The sequence below is a fragment of the Artemia franciscana genome, chromosome 9 (genome assembly GCF_032884065.1).
Source record: "Artemia franciscana chromosome 9, ASM3288406v1, whole genome shotgun sequence".
NCBI lineage: Eukaryota > Metazoa > Arthropoda > Branchiopoda > Anostraca > Artemiidae > Artemia > Artemia franciscana.
In genome coordinates this window covers 12,017,250-12,035,200 of record NC_088871.1, presented here as the reverse complement: position 1 = coordinate 12,035,200, position 17,951 = coordinate 12,017,250, and the positions used below count along the sequence as shown (strand labels likewise).

Sequence of the window (17,951 nt, the reverse complement as noted above, 5' to 3'; positions counted from 1 at the left end):
TCTCTCAAACAAGTATTCCAAGTTTAATCGAAGCTCGGATTCACAGTTCCCCGAAGTGCCGAGTGTGCTATCATCAGCAAAACAAACAAGGACATCAGAAGATGGCGAACTATAGCTGGCACTATGGGCAAGGGAAGGTTTAGGATGACAGAGTCTACAGCAATGAATAGGTTTCTGCTTTTTTACTGCGTAAAAAAGATCATTTATATAAATCAAAAATAGCACTGGCCCTAAAACTGATCCCTGAGGGACGCCAAAATTCACTTGTGATTGACAGAAATTAAATTGTGGATTGACAGAAATTAACCTATCATTCAAACAAGATTGAAACCAAGAAAATACATTATATATATATATATATATATATATATATATATATATATATATATATATATATATATATATATATATATATATATATATAATGTATTATATATTATATATTATATATTATATATATTAACTATATATATAGTTAAGCATGACCCGCCCCCCCGCCCAAAAAAAAACAACAAAAACTAAAAGGCTTACCGTGCTTTTTACCAGAATTCCCTGGGATTTCAAAACTACCTATGTTACATATACAGATGACAAGAATTAGGGAGCCGACTTTCTTCATAACATCTAAACCTCCCTGTTTAAGCATGATTAGATACCTTAGTTTGATATCCATCAGCCTTTCCAGGCTTTTCTGTGATGACAAAACTCCACGGAACTCCTATCTCGCACATGGATCACATTTTTTATATGCTCCCCGTAAGCATGATTTGGATACTAAGTTTTCATTTTCTTTAAGTTTTGTCGTTAGCCGGCATCTAATTTCAAGTAGGTTTGTCACTGAACATATTTTAGAAAACGGCCTTATTTCCTTACATCCTATTAGAGCGGTCATAGCTCTGCGTCAATCTTCTTCTTGTCTCAAGCTTTATGAACATGTAGAGTCTCACAAAATATGACAAAACCCAAAAGTTTATTAAAAATGAAAAAAAAAAACTAAACTCACCGATTTATGGAATAACCTCTCTGCAACAATTTCCAAGAAATCTAGAATATTCCTCATAATGTCCCTTACTACTACCCTGGGTTTAAAATTTAATTTACTTTTTTTTGCGATTATGATTCAATATTAGTTTATGCGAAAAATCGAAAAAATGTGACAAAATGTATTTGTAACACTTTCAGACAAGAGCAAAAACTTCAAATTCCTAAAATTAAGGTCTATCAAAGATCTTATTAACCTAACTGATGCTTCAGATTGAGGCTTAGGACTTATTACGTTAAATATAATTTTCTGATATGCCAATTTAAAAAAAGACTGGTTTTAGAATATTTCTTATTCTATACCAGGTAACTGACATACTAGCCTACTTCTAAATTACCTCCCCAGCCAATTTCTTCTAGGACTTCCTCCCAACCTTTTGTGACTATGTTTTGGTTTTATTCTACTTTTGATTCTTTGAATACATCACAGGGTGTTTTCTTATACTCTAAATCAATCTCCCCTGTGTATGCGTTGAGCGAGAGACTATTATTCCCATATTAAATCAAGACTTAGTCTTGAGAAGACGGGCTTGCTGAGTTGACCAGTCTAGGAGCTGCAATCTGATTTTATACCAAGGGCAATTCCATGGATAGTCTTGAGGTTTAACCTTGTTGATTAATGTAGTCTGAAATAAGTCTTAGACTAAGTAATGAAGCTTTTTTTATAGCAGAAGCCATTTCTTGGAGTTTCTTTTCCAGCTTCAACATGCTCTTTACCCTGTTTATTTTCCCCTGTTTATCATGATCTCTTTCTATAGTTGCTTTTCCGGCTTCACCATGCAATTTACGGTTAAAGTTAAAGTTGATCGACTTCGAAGCTTTTTGAAATATCATTGAAACTAATAGCGACATTTATTGAAACTAAGATACAATCCGCAAAGAAACGTAAGCGGTTGTTTTTCACGTAAGTACACAGAAGTGGGAGCATGGAGCCACTGAGCAGTAGATCGAGTCACGCCAAACTCATCAACCTCAATCAGATATCGAAGGAGGTGGCCGAATGGTAATGCAAGTAGTATGCTCTCAGACAAGTACTAGTTCTTATCTTATCAAGAGAGAGAGAACTATAAAAATAGCCTAAGCGTATGAGAGCCTCGTTTTGAACTATGAACTGAAGAGGTACTTTATTCCACGATAAGCTTCAAACATGTATTTTGGCTTGTTTTTTGCACATTCTAGATGAATGTCTTAACCTTTTATTAATTAAAAAAATAATAATAAGAAAATAAAAATTAAAAAAAAACCTAGGTACTTCGAAGTCCATTAGTTCCTTAGTCATTAAGGCAATTCTACCAATTGAACTACTTCTGGTTCTCACTGCTACAAAAAAATGAAAAACAAGTTGATATCCAACTCTGTTTCTAATGAGGGTAATTTTTTAGTTGAGCTCGGGGACTTTGACCCTGAGCTCCATCCCAATGGCTACATATCAGGTATGCGTTTGCTCCTCCAACAATCAGAAAAACTAGAAGAAAAAATTGCAGAAATTCACCAAGGTGCCTCGACGCCAACGCCGAATGGAATTACAACTTCTACCCCAAACGTCAATGGATTGACTGCTCACCAAGCTCAAATTGCTCTGCTAAGGCGTAGTTGTGTATTAGATACGTATGGAGTAGACCCTCACGCAGTAAAGGTATACCATTACTTTTGATTTCTTCTTTCTATATATTTCATGATTATTGTATTTTTAAATTCCGAGGAATAGTGTGTTATTCTTCACCGTCCGAATCAATTCTTATTTCTGTCATTTCAAATGGTATTCAGTGTATTGCTGTCAAACGCATTACCTTCATTTAGGGAAGATTGGAGAGCTCTTCCTAATAAGCGTTCAAAGTAGAGACACCAACATTTTTGGGGGAGGAGCAAACTGCTCTCTCATAGATTTTTATCCCCTCCCCTCGATTTTCAGAAATATATTGTTTGTCCTGTTTTCGTTGAAAAAATAAATAATAAAAATTGCCTCCCCCCTCTTCGTAGATTAAAAAAAATAATTTTACCTTATTTTCATTTATAAAGATTGAAAAAAAAACTATATCCTCATTCTATATTGAAAAAAAAAACTATTTCCTCATTCTACATTTTTGTGAATTGCATCTTTAGTTGAAGAACCCTTAGCCCGAGCAAATTTTTTAGAAAAAGGTGAATTCCTAAGCAATTGAAGATTCCAACTTAAAAAGAGAAAAAAACTTCTTTTCATCTATATATATATATATATATATATATATATATATATATATATATATATATATATATATATATATATATATATATATATATATCTATATATATAAAAATAAGTTGTCTGTCTGTGTGTCTGTCTGTGGATCAGGTGACGTCATGTTTCTGTGTTGACTGACGTCATGAAATTAGTTGTCGTCATTTTTGCTTTGACGGTGACGTCATTCAAGATATTTAAGACATATGTTCACGTAGAAATCTATTAATGTTTAAGTTTACAATGACTGATGAACTTACCATGGCAAAAGCCGATGAAGATGCTCAAAGAGTCTATGTCAAAAAACTTGCTGCTGATAGAGAAAGTCAGAAAAGAAAGCGTGCCGAGGAACTACCAGAGCAACGCGAAAGCAGACTTGCTGCTAAAAGAGAAAGTGAAAAAAGAAGGCGTGCCGAGGAATCAAAAGAACAGCAAGGAAACAGGCTTGAGGCTGATAGATAAAGAAAGAACAGAAAGCGTGCCGAGGAACTACCAGAGCAACGCGGAAGCAGACTTGCTGCTAAAAGAGAAATTGAAAAAAGAAGGCGTGTCGAGGAATTACAAGAACAGCAAGAAATCAGGCTTGCTGCTGATAGAGAAAGTAAGAAAAGAAAGCGTGCCGAGGAATCACAAGAACAGCAAGAAATCAGGCTTGCTGCTGATAGAGAAAGTAAGAAAAGAAAGCGTGCCGAGGAATCAGAGCAACCTGAAAGTTATCGCCTAGCATTCAGGTACAGCCCAGTCGATGATTATAGCTTGAGTAGATGTGTTCAAATCGGGACAATGTCTAAAATTTGTCCCTATTGCCAGGCCTTGAAATTCAATGGTGAAACAATGGGAATGTGTTGCGCCTCAGGAAAAGTTAAACTTCCTCTATTGGCTGCACCACCAGAGCCATTGAAGATATTCCTTACTGGAACTACGTCAGAATCTAAGCGTTTTTTGTCAAAAATCAGAAAATACAACTCATGTTTCCAAATGACGTTGTTTGGAGCCCAAATCGAAAATCCAGATCAATTTATGTCTACTTTCAAAGTAAAAGGGCAAATTTATCATAGAGCAGGGTCCCTTCTACCATTCTCAGGCGAGAATCATAAATTTTTACAATTGTACTTCATCAGTGATAGAAATTCTGAATTGAATGCACGTTGCGAAATTTCTCCCAACGTTGAAAGGACAATCCTTTCCCAATTGCAACATCTTTTCCACGAAAATAATAATTTAGTGCGTCTGTTCAAAACAGCCATCGATTTGATGCCTACTGATACGCATAAAATTGTTATTTCCGCTGACAAAACGCCTCCTGGCCAACATGTGCGTAGATACAATGCTCCAACTATCGACGAAGTCGCAATCGTTATGGTCGGTGATCAGTTCTTACCTCGAGATATTATTCTTCATAAGCGAAACGCTCAGTTGTTAAGAATTGCTGAAACTCATCGATGCTACGATGCCCTACAATATTCTATCATTTTTTGGGATGGAGCCGACTGCTTTCACTTTAATATTAAATTGATGAATCCAGCCACTAACAAAGAAATGAATAAGAAATGCAGTGCAATGCATTATTATTCCTATAGACTAATGGTTCGGCAGGATGAAGAAAATTATATTTTAAAATGCCGTGAATTGTTTCACCAATTCGTCGTTGATATGTATGCTAAAATTGAATCAGAACGTTTGCTATATATCCGCCTGAATCAGACCAAGCTCCGCTCTGAACAATACATTCATTTGCGAGATGCAGTTATAAATGACGGTAATACCACAAACGTTGGAAGATTAACAATTTTACCTTCGTCATATGCTGGCAGTCCCCGTCATATGCATGAATATGCTCAAGATGCTATTGCGTATGTTCGTCTCTATGGTCGTCCAGATTTATTTATTACATTTACATGTAATCAATCTTGGGACGAGATACTGCAGCTTTTACTTCAAGGACAATCGGCGGTTCATAGGCATGACATTACGGCCCGTGTCTTCCGTCAAAAGTTGAAATCACTGATAAACTACATTGTAAAACTTGAAGTGTTTGGGTCAGTGCGATGCTGGATGTACTCAGTGGAATGGCAAAAACGAGGTTTGCCACACGCACATATACTAATCTGGCTACATAAAAAAATTACTTCGAACGAAATTGATGATGTGATTTCCGCTGAAATACCTGATAAAAATATCGATAAGGGGTTACATGATATTATTGTAAAAAATATGATACATGGACCTTGCGGTGCACTGAACGAAAATTCACCATGCATGGCCAAAGGAAGGTGCACAAAGCAATATCCTCGACTTTTAGTATCAAACACAATTACTGGCAATGATGGTTACCCACAATATAGAAGAAGATCTACTGAAGATGGCGGTAAAACAGCAATAATAAAGAAGCGTAACGGTACCACCATCGAAGTAGATAACCAGTGGGTTGTTCCATATTCCCCATTATTATCAAAAACATTTAATGCACACATAAACGTTGAATACTGTAACTCCGTAAATGCAATCAAATACATATACATGGCAGTTTTTGGCTTGCAGCCCGAAATCAAAGATTTCGATGAAATCGTACAATATCAGGCTGGAAGATACATAAGCAGTAATGAAGCTGTTTGGCGAATTCTTTCATTTCCGATACATGAACGTAGTCCAGCTGTTGTTCACTTAGCGGTACATTTACAGAATGGTCAACGTGTTTATTTCACGGAAACCAACGTGCAACAAAGAGTCCTGAATCCACCGGATACAACATTAACAGCTTTTTTTCGCTTTGCAAAAATGATTCTTTTGCAAAAAACTGCTGTATACTGAAGTGCCTTCGTATTACACGTGGAATACTAAAAATAAAGTATTTGAACGTCGAAAACAGGGTAAGTCAGTCGACGGCCAACCTACCATCTTCAAAGATACCACGATAGGAAGACTCTACACCGTTCACCCCAATCAACATGAATGCTTCTTTCTACGCCTGCTTTTGATGAGTGTACCCGGTCCGACATCCTTTGAGTACTTGAGGACTGTAAATGGTCCTATACATGACACTTACCGTAGTGCATGCCAAGCTCTGAATTTATTGGAGAATGACCAACACTGGGATAACTGCATCAATGATGCGTGCGAAACGTCAACCCCAAGTCAAATTCGTGCATTGTTTGGCATCATTTTAACAACTTGCTCTCCATCAGCTCCTACAGAGTTATGGGAAAAATATAAGTCAAAAATGTCCGAAGATATACTCCATCGAAAACAGTTAGAGACGTCAGATATGACTTTTGATTTTACATCAGAAATTTATAACTACACTTTAGTTGTTATAGAAGATTTGTGCGTACGTTTGGCAAACAAACCTCTTCAGGATTTGGGAATGCCTTCACCTAACCGTATCGCTGCTGTTTCGACATGTGTAGAATTGGATGTGATCTATTACGAGTGATCTATTTTCGTATGTACAAAATAACATTTCCAAGTTAACGTCGGAACAAAAAGACATTTATGATACGATAATGCATTGTGTCGATAACAACGTTGGAGAAATTTTCTTTTTGGATGCGCCAGGAGGTACTGGTAAAACGTTTGTGATAAAACTGATTCTGGCATCAATTCGATCAAAAAATGATATAGCGTTGGCAATTGCGTCGTCCGGAATAGCCGCAACATTGCTGCCTGGTGGAAGAACTGCTCATTCCGCTTTGAAATTGCCTCTGAACTTGCATTCTACAGGAACTCCCACGTGCAATATTTCCAAATCATCTGGGATGGGTAAAGTATTGCAGCAAAGCAAACTAATTATTTGGGATGAGTGCACAATGGCACACAAAAAATCGCTCGAGGCTCTGGATCAATGCTTGAAAGATTTGCGAGGGAAGTCGAACCCTTTGGCAGCACATTAATATTGCTTGCGGGAGATTTCAGGCAAACATTACCTATAATACCTAGATCAACTCCTGCAGACGAAATGAATGCTTGCCTGAAGAATTCTAATTTATGGGCACACGTAAAAACATTAAAATTAACTACAAATATGCGTGTCCGATTGCAAAACGATGACTCTGGTCAAACATTTTCAGATCAATTGCTGGCAATGGGAAACGGAAAGCTCCCAGTAGACTCAATTTCAGGACGTATACAACTACCTGCTGATTTATGTAATTTAGTGACGTCCAAAAATGAATTGATTGAAAAAGTATTTCCGAATATTCTAAAAAATCATAAAAATAATAAATGGCTAAGTGAAAGAGCGATTCTCGCACCCAAAAATATAGACGTCCACGAAATCAACAATATTGTTTTGACCAAGATTCGAGACCAGGCAGTCCTTTACAAGTCAGTCGACACAGTTTTGGAACCAAATGAAGCGGTTAATTATCCATCTGAATTTTTAAATTCTATAGATCTTTCAGGGTTTCCACCACACGTGCTACAACTAAAAATAGGCGTACCAATAATACTTTTAAGAAATATAAACCCACCAAAGCTTTGCAATGGCACTCGACTTGCCGTAAAAAAAACAATGGAAAACCTAATAGAGGCCACAATCTTGACAGGGCCTTTTGAGGGTGCGGCTGTTCTTATTCCTCGCATTCCCATGATTCCAACGGATCTGCCTTTTCAATTTAAAAGATTGCAATTCCCAATTCGATTAGCATTTGCAATCACCATTAACAAAGCTCAAGGTCAATCATTAGAAAAATGTGGTATAGATCTTAATACTGATTGTTTTTCCCATGGACAATTGTACGTTGCATGTTCGAGGGTCGGTAAACCTGACAATCTATTTATATACAGCGACAATTGGACAGCGAAGAATGTTGTATATTCGCAAGTTTTACGCAGTTAATTTGTATTTTGGAACCAAATGAAGCGGTTAATTATCCATCTGAATTTTTAAATTCCATAGATCCTTCAGAGTTTCCACCACACGTGCTACAACTAAAAATAGGCTTACCAATAATACTTTTAAGAAATATCAACCCACCAAAGCTTTGCAATGGCACGCGCCTTGCCGTAAAAAAAAACAATGGAAAACCTAATAGAGGCCACAATCTTGACAGGGCCTTATGAGGGTGAGGCTGTTCTTATTCCTCGCATTCCCATGATTCCAACGGATCTGCTTTTTCAATTTAAAAGATTGCAATTCCCAATTCGATTAGCATTTGCAACCACCATCAACAAAGCTCAAGGGCAGTCACTAGAAAAATGCGGTATAGATCTTAATACAGATTGCTTTACCAATGTACAATTGTATGTTGCATCTTTGAGGGTCGGTAAACCTGACCATCTATTTATACGCCCAGACAATGGGACAGCGAAGACTGTTGTATATTCACAAGTTTTACGTAGTTAATTTGTAATGTATCTATCAATCTATCTATCTATATAAAAACGAGTTGTGTGTATGCATGTTTGTTTGTTTGTAAAAAGAGCGTTTGCATATGACGTCATTATTAGTACATACGGCTTTGTATATGGTCAGACAATGGGAAAGCCAAGAATGTTGTATATTCGCAATTTTTACGTAGTTTGAAACACATATATAAATCTATCTATATTCACAGGTGGGACACAGGGACACAACTACAATGGCGCGTAACTAATATGGCGCGTAACGACTTACGCGCGCGGGGGCGCTTGGGGGGGGGGCGCGAAGCGCCCCACCAACTAGGTGTTGGGGTGGCGCGAAGCGCCACCCCAACAGCTAGTATATATATATATATATATATATATATATATATATATATATATATATATATATTATATATATATATATATATATATCTAAAAATAAGTTGTCTGTCTGTGTGTCTGTCTGTCAGGTGACCTCATGTTTTTTTGTCGACTGACGTCATGAAGTTAGTTGTCGTCATTTTTGCTATGACGGTGACGTCATTAAAGATATTTAATCATGAAGTTAGTTGTCGTCATTTTTGCTATGACGGTGACGTCATTAAAGATATTTAAGACATATATGTTCACGTAGAAATCTATTAATGTTTAAGTTTAAAATGACTGATGAACTTACAATGGCAAAAGCCGATGAAGATGCTCAAAGAGTCTATGCCAAAAAACTTGCTGCTGATAGAGAAAGTCAGAAAAGAAAGCGTGCCGAGGAATCAAAAGAACAGCAAGGAAACAGGCTTGAGGCTGATAGAGAAAGAAAGAACAGAAAGCGTGCCGAGGAATCAAAAGAACAGCAAGGAAACAGGCTTGAGGTTGATAGAGAAAGAAAGAACAGAAAGCGTGCCGCGGAACTACCAGAGCAACGCGAAAGCAGACTTGCTGCTAAAAGTCAAAGTGAAAAAAGAAGGCATGCCGAGGAATCACAAGAACAGCAAGAAACCAGGCTTGCTGCTGATAGAGAAAGTAAGAAAAGAAAGCGTGCCGAGGAATCAGAGCAACCTGAAAGTTATCGCCTGGCATTCAGGTACAGCCCAGTCGATGATTATAGCTTGAGTAGATGTGTTCAAATCGGGACAATGTCTAAAATTTGTCCCTATTGCCAGGCCTTGAAATTCAATGGTGAAACAATGGGAATGTGTTGCGCCTCAGGAAAAGTTAAACTTCCTCTATTGGCTGCACCACCAGAGCCATTGAAGAATTTCCTTACTGGAACTACGTCAGAATCTAAGCGTTTTTTGTCAAAAATCAGAAAATACAACTCATGTTTCCAAATGACGTTGTTTGGAGCCCAAATCGAAAATCCAGATCAATTTATGTCTACTTTCAAAGTAAAAGGGCAAATTTATCATAGAGCAGGGTCCCTTCTACCATTCTCAGGCGAGAATCATAAATTTTTACAATTGTACTTCATCAGTGATAGAAATTCTGAATTGAATGCACGTTGCGAAATTTCTCCCAACGTTGAAAGGACAATCGTTTCCCAATTGCAACATCTTTTCCACGAAAATAATAATTTAGTGTGTCTGTTCAAAACAGCCATCGATTTGATGCCTACTGATACGCATAAAATTGTTATTTCCGCTGACAAAACGCCTCCTGGCCAACATGTGCGTAGATATAATGCTCCAACTATCGACGAAGTCGCAATCGTTATGGTCGGTGATCAGTTTTTACCTCGAGATATTATTCTTCATAAGCGAAACGCTCAGTTGTTAAGAATTGCTGAAACTCATCGATGCTACGATGCCCTACAATATCCTATCATTTTTTGGGATGGAGCCGAGGGCTATCACTTTAATATTAAATTGATGAATCCAGCCACTAACAAAGAAATGAATAAGAAATGCAGTGCAATGCATTATTATTCCTATAGACTAATGGTTCGGCAGGATGAAGAAAATTATATTTTAAAATGCCGTGAATTGTTTCACCAATTCGTCGTTGATATGTATGCTAAAATTGAATCAGAACGTTTGCTATATATCCGCCTGAATCAGACCAAGCTCCGCTCTGAACAATACATTCCTTTGCGAGATGCAGTTATAAATGACGGTAATACCACAAACGTTGGAAGATTAACAATTTTACCTTCGTCATATGCTGGCAGTCCCCGTCATATGCATGAATATGCTCAAGATACTATTGCGTATGTTCGTCTCTATGGTCGTCCAGATTTATTTATTACATTTACATGTAATCAATCTTGGGACGAGATACTGCAGCTTTTACTTCAAGGACAATCGGCGGTTCATAGACATGACATTAAAGCCCGTGTCTTCCGGCAAAAGTTGAAATCACTGATAAACTACATAGTAAAACTTGAAGTGTTTGGGTCAGTGCGATGCTGGATGTACTCAGTGGAATGGCAAGAACGAGGTTTGCCGCACGCACATATACTAATCTGGCTACATAAAAAAATTACTTCGAACGAAATTGATGATGTGATTTCCGCTGAAATACCTGATAAAAATGTCGATAAGGGGTTACTTGATATTATTGTAAAAAATATGATACATGGACCTTGCGGTGCACTGAACGAAAATTCACCATGCATGGGCCAAAGGAAGGTGCACAAAGCAATATCCTCGACTTTTAGTATCAAACACAATTACTGGGAATGATGGTTACCCACAATATAGAAGAAGATCTACTGAAGATGGCGGTAAAACAGCAATAATAAAGAAGCGTAACGGTACCACCATCGAAGTAGATAACCAGTGGGTTGTTCCATATTCCCCATTATTATCAAAAACATTTAATGCACACATAAACGTTGAATACTGTAACTCCGTAAAGGCAATCAAATACATATGTAAATACGTCAACAAAGGCAGTGACATGGCAGTTTTTGGCTTGCAGCCCGAAATCAAAGATTTCGACGAAATCGTACAATATCAGCCTGGAATATACATAAGCAGTAATGAAGCTGTTTGGCGAATTCTTTTATTTCCGATACATGAACGTAGTCCAGCTGTTGTTCACTTAGCGGTACATTTACAGAATGGTCAACGTGTTTATTTCACGGAAACCAACGTGCAACAAAGAGCCCTGAATCCACCGGATACAACATTAACAACTTTTTTTTCGCTTTGCAAAAATGATTCTTTTGCAAAAAAACTGCTGTATACTGAAGTGCCTTCGTATTACACGTGAAATACTAAAAATAAAGTATTTGAACGTCGAAAACAGGGTAAGTCAGTCGACGGCCAACCTACCATCTTCAAAGATACCACGATAGGAAGACTCTACACCGTTCACCCCAATTAACATGAATGCTTCTTTCTACGCCTGCTTTTGGTGAATGTACCCGGTCCGACATCCTTTGAGTATTTGAGAACTTTAAACGGTACTATAGATGACACTTACCGTAGTGCATGCCAAGCTCTGAATTTATTGGAGAATGACCAACACTGGGATAACTGCATCAATGACGCGTGCGAAACGTCAACCCCAAGTCAAATTCGTGCATTGTTTGGCATCATTTTAACAACTTGCTCTCCATCAGCTCCTACAGAGTTATGGGAAAAATATAAGTCAAAAATGTCCGAAGATATACTCCATCGAAAACAGTTAGAGACGTCAGATATGACTTTTGATTTTACATCAGAAATTTATAACTACACTTTAGTTATTATAGAAGATTTGTGCGTACGTATGGCAAACAAACCTCTTCAGGATTTGGGAATGCCTTCACCTAACCGTATCGCTGCTGTTTCAACATGTGTAGAATTGGATGTGATCTATTACGAGTGATCTATTTTCGTATGTACAAAAAAACATTTCCAAGTTAACGTCGGAACAAAAAGACATTTATGATACGATAATGCATTGTGTCGATAACAACGTTGGAGAAATTTTCTTTTTGGATGCGCCAGGAGGTACTGGTAAAACGTTTGTGATAAAACTGATTTTGGCATCAATTCGATCAAAAAATGATATAGCGTTGGCAATTGCGTCGTCCGGAATAGCCGCAACATTGCTGCCTGGTGGAAGAACTGCTCATTCCGCTATGAAATTGCCTCTGAATTTGCATTCTACAGAAACTCCCACGTGCAATATTTCCAAATCATCTGGGATGGGTAAAGTATTGCAGCATGCAAACTTATTATTTGGGATGAGTGCACAATGGCACACAAAAAATCGCTCGAGGCTCTGGATCAATGCTTGAAAGATTTGAAAGGGAAGTCGAAACCCTTTGGCAGCACATTAATATTGCTTGCGGAAGATTTCAGGCAAACATTACCTATAATACCTAGATCAACTCCTGCAGACGAAATGAATGCTTGCCTGAAAAATTTTTAATTTATGGGCACACGTAAAAATATTAAAATTAACTACAAATATGTGTGTCCGATTGCAAAATGATGACTCTGGTCAAACATTTTCAGATCAATTGCTGGCAATTGGAAACGAAAAGCTCCCAGTAGACTCAATTTCAGGACGTATACAACTACCTGCTGATTTCTGTAATTTAGTGACGTCCAAAAATGAATTAATTGAAAAAGTATTTCCGAATATTCTAAAAAATTATAAAAATAATAACTGGCTAAGTGAAAGAGCGATTCTCGCACCCAAAAATATAGACGTCCACGAAATCAACAATATTGTTTTGACCAAGATTCGAGACCAGGCAGTCCTTTACAAGTCAGTCGACACAGTTTTGGAACCAAATGAAGCGGTTAATTATCCATCTGAATTTTTAAATTCCATAGATCTTTCATTTATTTTCTTTCACACTTCAGGCTTTGAACAGCCCCCAAAAGGCTAAAATTCAACTCACTCTAGCCTAAAATTATCAATAGTGGTTAATTATCAATCAACAGTGGAAAAAAAGAATAGACAACGTCTATAGTCAGGTCTGTTGAAATGTAGAAGATCTCTTTCGATTCTAATCCGCAAAGTTTAATTTGATGTGTCTGGTCTAATCCTTTAAATTTCCATGAAGTTACTTTTCCTTTTCAACTGTTTTTCTAAAAATCACAAGACACTGATTAATGCGATGGACATTTTACCTTCTAGGCTAACATTTCCTTGGCAAAGGGAATTAGTAAAGTCCATTGAGAAAATTAGGTCTTCGGTTTCTTAAGAAACTCGTAACATCCTTTTATATATAATTTCTAGATCTTAAAATACATTAAATTTCTCCGGCTTTTTGAAGAATCGCTTCGCAAGACAATTGATTTATAGAAGAAGGGAGAGCAAATCTAGAATTGTTTTCTAGACTAGTTTTTGCATAGTTAATTTCTAATAGATATACCAGATATTGTCTCTTGATGTACTTCTTGATAGTATAGATTCTGGGTAATTTAATATATTTCCCATTCAGCACATTAGAACCCACAGTTTTATAGCTTTAATAAAACAATTTTAATCAAATAGTTACCTGTACTGTAGTTTCGTAATTGAGTTGTTTATGGCATAGTTTCTATTACATATCATTTTAGAATAATGCTTTTAAAAAGCTTTTATTTATATAACCCTTATTATCGAAGGTTATAAGCTGATTTAAAAGTTTCTGAAGAGAGGATCTACTGAGTGAAATTGTTCTTCTTACCCAAGAAAATGGAGATTGTAACTTCTAATACAATTATAATTGTTGTTACCACAAATGTTTTAATCTTCTGAGTTGAAAGTCTAAACAATGGATGTCTATAATTGTCTTAACAATTCAAATTGTTGTTTATTATGAGATGCTGTAATATTCTGAGTATGTAAATTCGTCAGTAATCTTCTTATTATAGATAATAGCATGAGCTCAAACCCTTCTAATTCCTTTATGGAAATAGAGGATTATAGAACAATTCAACAAAAAGGAATATTAAAATATACAATAACCTTAAAATCAAAATCTAAGAAAATTGTATCGTTAAATTTAAAATAGTTGCTAAAACACACATAAGTAGTCATAAAAAAAAATTTCAAAAATACTTATCTTCCAAAAAATCCTGTACGTGCTTTGACTTCGACTCATTTGTTGCGTGTTTATTTTTGTAAGTTTGGAACTTTTTTTAAATTTTAGTTTACAACTGTTTTTAATCTTTATGTCTTAGGTCATGGGGCTTTTGAATCTCGTTTTTTGTCTTTTTTCATAGTAACATATCGTGCCCCTCAGGGCCATATCGTACCTTAATCTTTCTTCTTTATCAATAAAATGCTGTGGCTACTTTAGGCCACACTGGGGCTACATTGGACCTAAATGTTTCTTCTTTATCAATTAAATGCTGTGGTTGCCAGTGTCGCAAAATTTTGAAAATGTATGTCCCTAGAATAATTTTTTCTAACAAGAAGTTGATTGAAAGATCCATGGAGACTTTTCAGAATAATAAGTTTTTGCCAAAAATCTTGTTTTTTAGTCTTAGACACCCAGTAAATTTTATTACTTTTAAAATACCACATGTATCTTTTGTTCGCTCCAACGAATCTTTTTTTATATCATGAAATTTTCAATTTTTTACGATTTATTGAATAGCCAGAGTAATTTGCCTTCAGAAGAAAAAAAAAATGTTTCTTGACCTATAATGGGCATCTAAAACAAGTAATATTACCCATGACAAATTTTTAACCACGTGATTCCCACCGTTGCGCAGGCCCTACCAGTGAGGCATGGCAATATTTTGGTGGGTCATGGGCGGAACTTGCACCCTTCGACCGACTAAACTTTAAAGCCTTAATTTTGAAAAAAAACCTTTTTCATGTGAATGACGTCACATTCAAATGCTTTTAAAGAACAAAAAAGAGACATGATAGTATTGCAATGACGTTATCTATATATATAAAAATAAGTTGTTTGTCTGTTGACTGACGTCATGTTTGTGTGTCGACTGACGTCATTATAAGGATTGAGCTGTATGTCGTCATGAAGTTGTTTGTCGACTGACGTCATGTTTGTCGACTGACGAAATTACAGACCGGGACACCGGGACACAAATGACGACCGGGACACAGGAAATATAAATGACGACCGGGACACTCAAAGAGAAATTACAGACCGGGACACCGGGACACAGGGAATGTAAATGACGACCAGGACACTCAAAGAGAAATTACAGACTGGGACACCGTGACTCAAATGACGACCGGGACACAGGGAATATAAACGACGACCGGGACACAGGGACACAACTACAACATGGACGCCAGAGGGCACAGGGGGATATATAAATGACGACGGAGACACAGGGAATGTTCGATTAGTAATTACCATCAACAAAGCTCAAGGACAATCATTAGAATAATGAGGTATAGATCTGAATACGGACTTTTTTTCCCATGGACAATTATATGTTGCATGTTCAAGAGTCGGTAAACCTGACAATCTACATATATTCACAGACAATGGGACAGCGAAGAATGTTGTATATTGGCAAGTTTTACATAGTTAAAAACATATATATATCTATCTATATTCACAGGTGGGACACAGGGACACAACTACAATGGCGCGTAACTAATATGGCGCGTAACGACTTACGCGCACGGGGGGGCTTTGGGGGGCACGAAGTGCCACCCCAACAGCTAGTACATTATGTAAAATATGTTCAGACAATATTTTTATGAGTATAAAATATACCTGGAGGACGATCCCCCCCAAAAAAACGCCAAGTTAATTACCTTTTAATCTGACTTCAGGGGAACACGCGTAAAAGAGCATCAGAATTTTGAAATGCCTAGGTGAGGCAATGCCCGGAATCGGCTGGGACTCACTACTTTAATCCATTTGACCTTATTTTGAACGTACTATGCGATTCTCGCCTACAAGCTATTCTCGCCTACAGGCTATTCTCGATTACCCGGATGGAAACAAATGTTTCATAGTTTCAAACCCATACAAAAAGGAAGCATTAGGCCTATCAACGAGAAAAGATGACCAGAGCTTATAAGCTTGTTGTTAGGGGGGTAAAGGGACTCAATGTATACTTTCACTCATTCAGTGAATCATAAGTAACCCCAGTTAAAAAGAGGCCAACATGCAACGGAAGCAGCAGTGAGGCTGCTAAATCAACGGATGGTAGACTTTAGAGTGATTGTCGGAAGTCCGCACTAGAAGAGTTTTAAATTGGTAAGGTTGTAATTGACGGCATAGGATTGAAAAATCTAATATCAAGAAAACTCTACCAAAGTAGTTTTCTCACCACCAGCCTTCATAATCTAGGCTCTGGTAGAATTCGAAGTTTCATAATTCGGGAATCTTTATCTTTTGAAACATCATTTCGTTTGGATCTGTTCAAAAGGCAATATGGTTCTTTTTTTTATAAATGTTTTTGTTTTCTTTTATTTTTCTTCTTTTTAATATACTTGCTTTGACGTATTGTCCTTTGTTTTTCTTCATTTATCTATATTGATTGATTTTTTTCGTTTTTTTATATTTGTTCCGATATTTAATTTTTTATAGTTTCCTTTTTTAAATTTTGAAACCTGTGATGCTTATATCCTAAGGAACAGCATTATAAGATCTCCTTAACAAAGTCTTCTTCACTGTAGCTATGGGGCTACCAAATGTCAAAATCAAGACATTTTTTGGAGGAAGACAGGTGGGACGAAAATTGGCTTACACCCCTGATAATTCTTTTATTTTGCCCTCTTTGCCTAAGGTACTTGCCCCACAAGTTTCAAGCAAAATTGAATATTTTCTGTAAGTGTACGAGAAGAAACGTCAGCCTTTAAAAATTATTGTTTTCATGTCCCATTTGCCGAAGGTACTTGTCCCATAAATTTCAAGCCCATCGGTGAAAAGACATCCAACAGAGCATCGTGTCGTAAAGTCTTTTCTAACATAGACTAACTTAATCCATCCCACCTCCAGACAATTTCCACTTCATACTCAAGGATGAGTGCAAATCATCCATATTCTGTCCCATGAAAAAAAATTACGTATAGTTTTACATATATTTTTTTGTTTTCTTTTTTTCTTTTTTATTAACTTACTTTTATGTATTGTCCTTTGATATTTTAAATTTTTCTATATTTATTGTCTTTTGTTTTAATTTGTTCCAATATTTAATTTTTTATATAATTTCTGTTTTTTAGTTTTGAAACCTGTGATGCTTATCAAACAGTTCGTAGTAACAAACTGTAGTTAGGAGCGACCCGGCTCAATAGTAACCGAAACTCTAAAAAATGGAATATTGATACCAATAGTCACGTCAAAAGAATCGCATTTTAATGCAGATTTTAAATATATAATTCTCATCAAGATCGATTAAACCTATCAAAAGCTACGAGCCTGAGAATATTTACCTCATGTTAGAAAATAGGGGAAAACACCCCCTAAAAGTCATACAATCTTAACGAAAAT

At 36.6% G+C, this 17,951-nt stretch overlaps 1 protein-coding gene across 1 annotated transcript in view; it reads left to right on the top strand.

Moving 5' to 3' along the window:
* The window catches only part of LOC136031004 (FERM domain-containing protein 5-like), a 223,743-nt gene that overhangs the window by 56,638 nt on the left and 149,154 nt on the right, over positions 1 to 17,951 (top strand). Inside the window, exon 5 of the mRNA XM_065710166.1 lies at positions 2,424 to 2,677. Within this exon, the coding sequence (XP_065566238.1) occupies positions 2,424 to 2,677 (254 nt within the window). The remainder of the gene's footprint in view (positions 1 to 2,423; positions 2,678 to 17,951) is intronic.